Genomic DNA, 11,620 nt, shown 5'->3' with positions numbered 1-11,620 from the left:
ATAAAAGTTTTGAACGATCATTGAAAACTTATTTTTTTTTAAATTATAAATTACTAAAACTATTAATCTCACAATGAAAATTTTGTTATCAGTATTTTAATTTTTTTTACAAAAGATATAAATGATCAAAAAAATTATATGAGTAGAAATCATCATTTAATAGACATTAATATTAAAAATATACTAAAATATATTGTCTATGTTAGTATCATTTAAATTTAATTACATATCCTATCAAATATTAAAAAAAAATTGGATTAATAAAATTGATTTATATGTTCGCACCAATTTAATTATATATTTAATAGTTACTGAACTTTAATTATTTAATATATATTAATTATTTCGTAATATGTAAAAATATTTAATACATAAAATAATTTATATATATAATGTTGATTCCGCGCAAGGCGCGGATGCGGATCTTAACCTAGTAGTAATCTTATAAGCTTTAAGGTTTTTTGATTAGTCGTTATTTATTGAAATCATTTTTGAGGGAAGTAGCTTTCTTACAGTGGCCTTCTGGCAAGGACACGTGTCCGCTTCCAGATCTCATAGTAATCGTATAAGCTTTAAGGTTTTTTGATTAGTCGTTATTTATTGAAATCATTTTTGAGGGAAGTAGCTTTCTTACAGTGGCCTTCCGCCATTTCTTACAGTCGTTATTTATTAAAAAAATGAAATCACGCACAGATTTGGCAATATCACGTTAGTTTAACCAACCGAAATCCATTTGAATGGGCCAAGGAATACACTAATGCAATAGCCCAATAAATCAAAAAAAAAATAACAAAGTTAACAAAATTTTCTCAAAATTTTTGACTAACGTGTTTCTCTTTTTTTTTTTTTTTGTCTTGGACTCTTGCACTTTTTATTTTCTTAAGCTTCTTCCTTTCCTGTCTTAACCTGTCTTAACCTGCAAACCAAAAACACAATTTCATTATTATTTTGTCAATTGCTTGTGTCTGCTTATATCAGAAGCAAAATCTCGCCATAAGCCATGAAAGGTATTCAAAATTCTGCTACTATAATTATAAATATGATCATCAAGCCAATTATTGCTAAATTTTTCTTTGACATGAAATTTTGTGATGTAATATAGCTCTGTGTTTGTTTCTTCAACACTGACTCCAGCGGTAGCGTCAGAAAATTAAACCTTTAACGACAGCAACCTACAGCACCGGTGAAGCACGATGAACTGACTTTCCAGTCGCTGCGGCAACTAATAGCGAACGAAATGAACGCCGAATAAATCAGCGTTTAATTCCGTGCGTCTCCGGCAACGTATCAGCGACTGATTTAGGTTTTCTGCGTCTCCGGAATTATTATTTTGTCTCCATCACAGGTCATTTTTTTGTGGCTGCCGTTGAAAGTAGCGTCTATGAAACGAACAGAGCTTATATAATCCCCAGTTTTCATTTTGTTTCAAGCCCTCAAATTCTCAGGACCCTGAGTGTATCTAATCATTATAATATTTGATCCAGATTTAAAATTATTCTGCATTTAATTATATTCTTCGTAATTCCATGATCACATTATCAATCAGAATCTATATTTGAGCGTTAGAGAAACAATGAGAGAAAATTGACAACAGGCTTTCCACTAGGATCACAATAAGCATAATTACATTTCCAGCCTTTAATGCAATATATTATCTCCCTAAAAGCCATTAGCCATAAGATATATAGCAATACTAAGCATGAAAACAGTATATGTGGGGGTGAACTGAATGCAAAATATGGGGAAAAGAAACGATAAAGCAAATGTGACCATTAATGCAACAAGTCTCATACCAAATGTCACAAAGATATAATAATACTTATGCATGAAAATAGTCAGAAGTGTAGACAAGCATGAAACTGGTATGTGGATAGATATATATATATATATATATATATATATATATATAACGATACTTTAAAGGGAAAGCAAGCATGAAAATGTTATGTGGGAGATAAACCGAAGCAAAATGGGAAAAAGAAACAATAAAGCAAGTGACTGCGTCTGATACAGATTATGGAGTTATTAATATCAATGCCACTGGTGTGACCTTTAATGCAATAAGTCTCATACCAAACGTTACAAAAATATAATACGTAAGCATGAGAACAGTCTTTGTAGGAAGGAAAGTTAGTGAAAATGAAAGCGAGTGTATCAGGAGAGTTCATGAATTATAGTAGATAATAATATCATAACCACTGAGTAAGGTGGCTTTCGTGTCTCTGATACTGTGGCTTCATCAATTAGCCTGAGCTTTCTGGCGCTTCGACTGCTGCAGAATAGGGTCTCTCACCTGATAACCATAAACCAAAAGGGCATGTAAGTTTCATCATGTCCACTATTATAAGTAGAAAACATAAAAGAGTATGTAGTTCAGTTATTAAGAGACCATGCTGGTTTTCCTGTAACGCTTGTCCTGTGATGCTCGACTACATTTCGTGTCGGCCATCCATTCCATTTACAGAAAAACTCTCCCTCGAAGCCACAGGCTGGCCCACAATTACCGGATTAGCTACACTCTAACAAGAGTCACAACAGGAGATGTTTATTCAGTGTGTGATTTTCAACCTGTGCATTGATGCTCACAGGAGTGTCATTAGCTTTGGAGATGGTCTGTTCACTTGGAACCGGTCCGTTCTGCTGCACCACATATCGTTCTTTGGTGTGTGTCAAGTCCGATCCAATGGAGTGGATGCCTGCACGGGTAGACACTTCTGCTTGGTTTCAAAAACGTTTTTGCGTGGACATCATTCATCAATACAGATTAACAGAGCTCACAACTTGGGTCCGGAAAAGAGTGTACCTGCGGTTAGTTTGGCGTTGGTCTTGTTCACAGTTTCGTCAGCATCCACATCCTGTGAAACCAAACACATCAAAAAGCCCTTCCAAGGATTTGTTCAAAAGTCTTGAGGACTTACCATATCATCATTTAGGTCAAGAACTTTTCCGACTTCATTTAGCTTCCTCTCGGTTAGACTTGAGTGAACTACACGCTTACCTGTATATACACATTGCATGATTGCATCAGTGAGGCAGCGTTATGACCAACAAAACTTAAAAGAGAAGGGGTCTGAACTGAGACAGCAAACCTAGCCTGCGGTTGTTAGAATCTTCCAAGTAGCCCTCTTGGATCATTCGGTAAATTAGCTTACGAACTGCTGTCTGGCTGGCTTCACCATCTAGCATGTTGTGAAGCTTTGTAGTGGTCACATATTGCATCGGAAGAGAATGGTACAGAGCTAACAAAAAAACGTGTCAATGATGCATCTCAGTATCTCTGTATATCTATCCTTTTTGCATGTGTATTAAACATAGAGTAAGAAGTCAGAGTCTCTCACTTTCATGTACATGTAGTCTTCAGGAGCTATAGGTTGTTTGTCCTTTGGAGCAGTTTTACCATCAGATTCATCTTTCACAAAGTTGAATTCGCTCCATGGTGTCTAGTTATATTTGGGGGTTTAGTTGATGGTGAAGATAAATTAAAACAAAGACAATGAAATCACAGCAGTAGATATGATGAATTAGATACCTCGTCTCTGTTTACAACGTACGTGTCCTTCCCTGTTTTCGAAAGAGCACCTTCTTTCTCCAGCTGGTCCATGATTTCTGAAAGTCAGGATGTGATCAGTCAGAGGAAGATAGACTCTAAAGTTCACAATATATAGTAATTATAGAAAGTTGTAGGTTTCATCATTAGATGCGTCAAGGATCCTTTTTGGTAGTGACTTTCATGAAGACTTGATTTACCTTCAGTCAGAGCCTGGAATAAAATAGAGTGGCTTAGAACGGTAGGAATCTAAATATGCAATATATTGGTACACTTTCTAAGGTGGAAAAAGACATTACTATTGAGATCTCAGGGAAGTTTGAAAGAACATCTGTGAGCTCCAGAGTATCAAGGTGGCGGGAGTTGATCCAGTCCTTCACCCTTGCTAGCTGCTGTTGAGTTTCAATTGAATCCTGTGTGTCATCTTGAAGCATTCGAAGAGATAGGTGAAATTAGAAGAAGTTTTCTTATTCAGTAAACTCAAGCTTTTGCGCAAATATTTCTATAGCAGTTCACCTTCATCCACTTCTCCGTTATCGTCTTCTTGTTTTTCTGTTAGATTATCACGTTTACTCAGTTTAGTGCAAGACTTTACTAGAGCGGCATAGCAATGATAGCATACTAATATTTTTTGAGTCATCATTACCTACTGGCGCCACAAGGAATTGAGTTTCTCTCGTTTGACTGATCTGGAAACATCAAGTAACAGATTACGTTTTAGACACACAAGAGTGTTATGCACGTAGAATGTAAAGATCTGAGTAAAAATCATATAAGCAAATAAAATGACTTTGTTAACCTCGCTATCTGAATCAGAAAGCTGGTCATCATGTACAGAATCAGGTCCAATACTCTTTCCGCCATCTTGCATGCCATCATTTTCATCCTCACAAGGATCCAGCACACTCTTGACCTGCATAAGAGTTCACAATGAGTTGAGATCATAAGAAGAAATATATGCTTAGCGAGTAAAAAGTTCTTCAGTCACATTACCTTTAGCGTCGACACGAGATGTTTGCTGTTAACATTCCCAACTTCCATTCTCAGAGGATCCTTTGGCCACACATGCTGCGCTTCTTCTTCTGTACATCCTCTGAAGAAAGGTGGCTCATAATCTTGTGGCTGCAAATAAATTCACAAAATAACTCTGAGCCTTTCTTATGAGCATTCACTTTCGGCAGTGTGGAGAAAAGTGAGTTAAGATGGACATCATTGACACTATTCCAAAATAAATAAATAAACGTGCATGCGAATCCAACAAATTCAAAGCTACTTGTGTGTATTACAAGCATACAGAACTAATCAATACACTAGGAAATTCACAAGCGCTGAATTTGAATGCTTATTATCACAATGTTAAAATGGAGTCAGAGTTATCACACAAAAGAAGCTCTTATTCAAACTGCATTAGGATAACAACAATATCACCAGGGAAGCTATAACCATACCGTCACATCATCGTAGTACATAAGCTTCATCACTATGGTGCGCAGGAGAAGAAGCAAAAGAGTAAACTCTGACATCAGCAATTTGGAAACTGGGGTAAATGGAATTCTACTGAAGTATAGTTACGATATTCATACTTTGTCTGGCATTTTGTCGAGAGTCCTCATCAACTGAACTAGTGTACTTTGCAAGCTGAACTCCTGATTTCAGTATCATCATTAAAATTATAAAGCCTCTTAAGGAAAACAAAATCATATAGACCCCAAGATATTTTAACACTGCACACCTCCATGTTTCTTAGTTCCAGTAAGACTGATGTTCATACTGACATCCTGACTATCAGAATCTGAGTAGCTGAAGGAAACTGCAGTTACACAGGATCTTTATCAGAATCAAGAATTGATGTTCAATATATATCTACAAACATGAGAGTGGTGAGGTATCAATCAATCGAACCATACACCAGAAAACCACACTTTTATCAGCCAAATAAATCATCTAGCAAGAACTTACAGGAGTATTCCTCAATCATTGGCCCATCTACTGATTCACATATGCAACGCGTCATAGACACCTAGATCAAAGATAAAGACATAATCAGTAAAAGATGAAGCGTAAAAGTGCTAAAATCGCTAGCATAGAGACAACCTTTCTCCATCCAGTCAACCAATCGGCGTGACTCAGCGTCTATAGGCAAAAGCTTCTTGATCTTCATATCTGTTTCAAAATCATCAGCCAGTTATTGTAGAAATTGAGCCCAGAGCTCTAGAAAGTTTCAGGTAAGCTTCTCACCTAAAGCAGGAACGGATTTATCATTGAAATAGTTCTCGGGAAAGAGGCCCCTGATGTAGCTGATGTTGAAGATAGCAATACGGAGCAGATTCCTAGTCTATTTCAACAAAACGAAAGCCAACACAAAGACGACAGTGTTTAACGCGCATCAATAGTTGTACGAGAAACATAACCAAGAGACGAAATCCATCGCTAGATGATATATTAGTAAACTAAATCCAGATAATCTGCCAAAAAAGTACGAAGAAATCCATCTCTAGATGAATAAACGTGAACAAAATCCACATCAACAAGTGCGAAAATCACAAGGAAGGGAAGAGGAGATTCGCTAAATCAAGAGACGAAGTCGATCTCATCTCTAGATGATAAACGTAAACCAAATCCATCTCGAGGATAAACTAAAGAAAAATCCATCGCTAGATGATAAACGTAAACCAAATCCATCTCGATAACTGTGAAAACCAGTACGAAACGAGAGATTTAACAAATCCTTGAGAAAAGGAAACGAAAGGTCGATGAAGACGCCTTGGCTTACCAGAAGGAGCGAATCCTGCTCGGTGATCTCAGCTTCCTTAAGCTTCTGAATCATTACCTGAGGAAAAGAAAATAAGGAACGCGAAATCAAATTGCGATTACTGAAAACGAAGCGAAAACTCAGAAGAAGGCGGAGAGGAGAAATCGATGAGCGGCGTCTTGCTCACCATTTTCGCAGAGGTGTGAAATGGAGAACGTGATTCGTTTTCGCTTGTAATCTCAGAGAGAAAAAGCAGTGTGAGAGTCTCTGCGTGAGCTAGTATGAAGTTTATAGTTACTAGTACAAAATGACGAAGGCTATCGCACGCTGGTATTTGGGAATATAGTAGGGGGCAAATCCGTCTAACTGGATCTAACAGTCGCACGGACAAGCGCCACGCAAATTCGTTGCTCTGAGGTGGGCCCCGCCAGGGATTTCGAAATTTGTGTTTTAGAAAATTGTAAAGAAAGGTACCTCAACTTTAGGAAAATTGGAAACAGCCCCTAACACTAGTGATGCGTCAACGTTTTGGCTTTGGTTTCAACCTGGCCTTCTACGGTCTAGCGGGTGGTGCTTTGATCTTTTTCACACGGCGACTTACATGTTTTAGATTTCTAACTCGCGGCATGGCCAAGTTCCATAGTTGGCTTTTCATTAGTTTAGTGCTTTATATTGGATTAATGTTTAAAATTTCTAATTCACTTGTAACTCCATAGTTATAAATCTTCATAAAAATATATAAATACTAAACACTCGGTAAGAGACAACAGTATTTATGCAATTAATCGATAATTTATCCGGCCAACCGTAGGAGATGATGGTTGCTTCCAAAGATGTAAAGCTTGAAAGACACGTTTAAAGAAACTCATTTGAATTAGTTAAAAAAAAAAGGAAACCCATTTGAACCAAAAAAAAAAGGACTCAAAATGAGTTTTCTTGTCTGTAGCTTGTTCCCTCTTGTTTCCACTACAAGTGTACAACAATATGAACTCTCATTTGAAACCTTAAAAGATAAAGGTATGGTTTTAAGAAATTCATGTTTTCGAGTATGTATCAGCCTATAAATAAACCATGAAACTCAAAGGTAACAAAAGAATAAACTATTTACAGTTTTTAAGGGTAGAAAAAAATGAGAAAAAAGACTAAACCTTGTGAAAAAAAAATTGCCATCCTTCAGAGCCACCAATCAGGGACTTTCAACCTCTTGTGTCTATGTACAGCGAGCTTAGCATTTGGGATCTTATGTTTCACCTGTCTCCACAACATGTTAACTGCGTCTTCTCTCTTGGGAGGGTACTGAAACTCGAAATGATGAGATACATTCTTGAGACGTTCCCACATTTTCAGCCATTTCTCCTTGGGAAACTGGCGGAGGTTGCTGAGGATGAAGCCTGGATCAAGCGCCTCGTTCACAGAGATAAAGACCGAGAACTCTGAGTAGTCTATCTCATCTTCGAAAGGCAGCTCGATCTTGTCGCTTATGATTACCGGAACGCAGTGACTGACGATGGCATCAAATAATCGGCATGAAGATGGAGTGTCTCCAGCTGGATGCAGACAGAATTTTGATGATCTCATCCCTTCCGTTGACTGGTGACATGCAAAAAAAGAAAAACATTACATGTTGTGGTTTCGGTCCGGGGGATTAAGGGCTTCATGGGCTTCGACCCCAGACCTTCTGGTATTCAAAAAAAAACACACACACAAGGAGACGAACTAACTAACCGACTGTAAGTTAGAAGTAGTCAATTTGAATAATTTTGTTATTCAAAAAAAACTTACTAACCGACGCTAGAATCAAAGATAGAAACCTTAAGCTCCCTAATACACACCCTAAACACATGAAGCACTAACCTGTTTGTACTCATTGGCTAAATGCAATTACGCATTTTGTTGATTTGATATGAGAGGGATAGTTTTAGCTTATAACAGAGAAGAAAGAGCTTACCACTTTGATGTTTTGCGTTGTTGGTATGCTTTTCACATAGTGAACATCAGAGTTACCAGCTAGCAACTTCTCCAAGCGGATACGGATTTTACCATCAGCTTTCCTCACCGTATTCCCACGGAAGTAAAGAAGCGTACTGCGAGCCTCAAAGGGATCCAAAGCACCATCAACAACAACAACATCCTCCGCGAAGGACTCAACAACATGTACATACGGCGAAACCACGTCTTTATCTAGATTTGCAATCTCTTTTGGGTAACGCCCAAAATCAACGAGAATGAGGATTGACGCGTTCACTCGTTGCCTCAAGAATCTGAAAGCGTTAGGATGCGTCATCGGAATCACATGGTCCCTACCTCCTGAACGTTGCCAATACTTTGAATTCTCAAGATACTCCATTAACTCAACCTGACAACAACACAACAAGACAATGCACCATAAGATCATTGTCTGAAGGGCATTGCTATTTGACCTTTTACCTGTAATAGCCGGTCAAGTTCAGTATCTGGATCGGTCATGTTCTTCCCGTGAGTATTGAAGCTCAAGGAAGAGAAGAAAGGGACGTAGAAGGCATCAGCCAACTCCGGATCAAAAACCCTAACCGCCTCTTTCTCCTCTTCGTCGCGGCCGTTGTTAAGAAGCGAGGCCATGAGCCAGTACTCGACGCTATGCTGCCGCCCGACCCCAGAGGTCTGATGCCAGGAAGGGAGATTCTCGGCGGTGATGGGCTCGACGTCTGAGATGTTAGGATGCATCATGGCGAGATTGAATTTGCGTGGGAGGTCGTACATGAAGACACGGAGAGGTTGGCCTGGCCCTGTGGTGGTGCTGTTACAGGGAGAGGAGGCTTTACCGAGCTGAGAGAAGTAGGGTGTTGGATCGATGGTGCCCATGTAGATTGAGTAGGAAGCAATGAGGAAGACGAAGAGGACGATGATGCTTATGGTTTTGCCGTACATTTGGATTGATGAGATTTGGATCCAATCTGTTTGTTGTTTTGATTGCAACGAGGAATGTATCGAGTCATAAAGCAAGAGATTCTTTCAGTCATTTGAATAAATATTTTTTTTTTCATCTCAATAATAAAATACTTGATCCATGGATCAAGAGTCTGTTACAAAAAAAAAAGAGGATCATAGAATCAAAAGCTGAGTCGACAAACCTAAGCAATACTACTTTCGTTAAAAACAGATATTTGAATTTTGATTTTTGAACCAAATAAGATGACGAGGTGACATGGCCAATTACTATATTTGCGAAGTTATTTATACACATGTCGTCAATATAATCATTCTTACTGAAAAAGAAATGACATTACACTTAAAATAGATAACATGGTTTTAGAAAATAGTGACATGACATTAATTGTGAGATGTAAAATTTCCTTATAAAAATTTAAATTTTTTTGCAGGAATTTTAAATATGGTAATAAGAATTGCCAAGTGTGACTCAAAACTTGGAGTCAAACCCAAAACAATACCCCAATTTGGGTCAAAGGCAAAAGTAACCTAAAAGGCTATTGAAATTACAACCATCCCCTTGTGACCAAACAAAAAAACGGAATTTTTTTTACATTTCTACCCCTCGCAAGTCGTCTGTTTAGACGACTTGAAAATAAGTCGTCCAGACGACTTAACTGAAAGTCGTCTGTTTAGACGACTTAAAAATAAGTCGTCCAGACGACTTAACTGAAAGTCGTCTGGACAGTTAGTCTTAAACATAATTTAAAAATTTTGTAAAAAATATTTTGATAAGTGAAAAATGGGAATTATGTAATTAACATATGTCTTAGGAGGTATAAATTAAGATATAACAAATTTCAATTGTTTTTCAGCATAGATGAGTGAAAGTAGTGAGTCATGATATTCTTTAGTTTATGTTTCATCAACATATGTTGTAGTATTGTATGTGTTCTTAGAGTTAGATTTTGGAAAGCATTAAAACCATTTTTGAAAATTTTTAAAATTACTTATGCGTGTTCATTTCTGTGTATAGTAAACACTATTTAAGTATAATTTGATTTTATAACGTGGTTAGTTAGTTAATCTAGTCATTTTAGTTTAGGGGTTCATTTTAGGGTCTAGGACGACTTAATATTTTGTCGTCTGAAAACAGACAACTAAATATTAAGTCGTCTGTTGTACATTATCAGCCATAATAAGTCGTCTTAACCGGACCAAACCTTAAAGTTTACCAATGTACTTTTAAAGCTAACCGGATTATTTACCCAATATATAAGGTGATTTTTTTTTTGTTTCATTTTCCGCGAAATTCAGAAACCCTAACAGTTCTCTAGTGACAAAGGCGATTTCGAATTCCCACGATTTCCGAACAAACCATCGTTCTCAACGTCGGCTATCTATCTCACTTCATTCTCACCGTTGTCGCCGCAGCTTCTTCTAACCCTAGCGCCGCCGATTCCTCTAAACCCTAGCGCCGCCGATTCCTCTAAACCCTAGCGCCGCCGCTTCCACTATTTCCGAACAAACCGCCACCCTCGCCACCGTGGTCACCAACGTTCTCACCGCCGCTTCCTCTAAACACTAGCGCCGCCGCTTCTTCTAAACCCTAGCGCCGCCGCTTCTTCTCTGTAAACCTTAGCGCCGTTTCTCTGTAAACCCTAACGCCGCTAAGTCATCAATCTCGAGGAAAAGATGAACATAAAACGTTGTCTCTATCAATTTACTCATTCTCACCGTTTCACGTTTATTTTTTCAGATCTATAACCGCAATGATGAGTACTCCAACTCCTTCTGCGACTGGAAGACTTGTAAGTAATTTAAGTCGTCTGGAAAGTCTTCCAACTGGACGACTTAGTAGATGACTTAAATATAAGTCGTCCATTTGGAAGACTTTCCAGACGACTTAAATTTAAGTCGTCTGGAAAGTCGTCCAGTTGGACGACTTTCCAGACGACTTAATTATAAGTCGTTTGGACTTATATTGTTGTCTTTGATTATTTTGCAGACAAAAAGGATGGATATTCCAGAACTCCCCCGTAGGTTATACACATCAGGGGAAGAGCCAAAAGCCCACAATAGCATTTCGTATCATACGGATAACAACAAGTTGCATACTGCTCTTAGGAAAGCTCTTACTGATGACGAATTTGAAGAGCTCAATGAGTCGAGTTTGGGAGTTTTCATCAAGTTCAAGGAGCAGGGATTTGGTTGGACTTCAAGGCTGGTTCACTACATGCTCAGTTTCAAGCTGGACATTAAGAAGAAGTATGAGATGTGGTCTCTCGTTGGTCCAGAACCTTTGAGGTTTTCACTGTTAGAGTTTGAAAACCTCACTGGTCTAAACTGCGAGTACATCGAGGACCTTGAGACACCAAAATGTGACGTTACCCCAGAGATGGTTTCTTTCTGGG

General features: G+C 38.1%; 1 protein-coding gene, 1 long non-coding RNA gene and 1 pseudogene across 2 annotated transcripts; 1 reads left to right on the top strand and 2 right to left on the bottom strand.

Annotated features, from left to right (window-relative positions):
- Nucleotides 1-513: 513 nt before the first annotated feature.
- LOC125588633 lies at nucleotides 514-1,493 on the top strand. Its single transcript, XR_007324765.1, has 2 exons — nucleotides 514-1,007; nucleotides 1,103-1,493. It is a non-coding gene; the product is annotated as an uncharacterized LOC125588633 (long non-coding RNA).
- Nucleotides 1,494-1,968: 475 nt separating this feature from the next.
- On the bottom strand, nucleotides 1,969-6,599 carry LOC125588632 (annotated as a pseudogene).
- A 739-nt stretch (nucleotides 6,600-7,338) lies between these two features.
- Nucleotides 7,339-9,365, bottom strand: LOC106410827 (probable arabinosyltransferase ARAD1). The gene is made up of 3 exons (XM_048760180.1): nucleotides 8,727-9,365; nucleotides 8,248-8,655; nucleotides 7,339-7,889 (listed from the first exon to the last, which is right to left on the bottom strand). The coding sequence occupies exons 1-3, from the start codon at nucleotides 9,204-9,206 to the stop codon at nucleotides 7,473-7,475; spliced, it is 1,305 nt and encodes a 434-aa protein (XP_048616137.1). The 5' UTR covers nucleotides 9,207-9,365; the 3' UTR covers nucleotides 7,339-7,472.
- Between the last annotated feature and the right edge of the window lie 2,255 nt (nucleotides 9,366-11,620).

Source organism: Brassica napus, chromosome C6 (genome assembly GCF_020379485.1).
Source record: "Brassica napus cultivar Da-Ae chromosome C6, Da-Ae, whole genome shotgun sequence".
Lineage (NCBI taxonomy): Eukaryota > Viridiplantae > Streptophyta > Magnoliopsida > Brassicales > Brassicaceae > Brassica > Brassica napus.
Note: the sequence above shows the minus strand (reverse complement) of the source record. Positions and strands in the feature narration are given on the sequence as shown.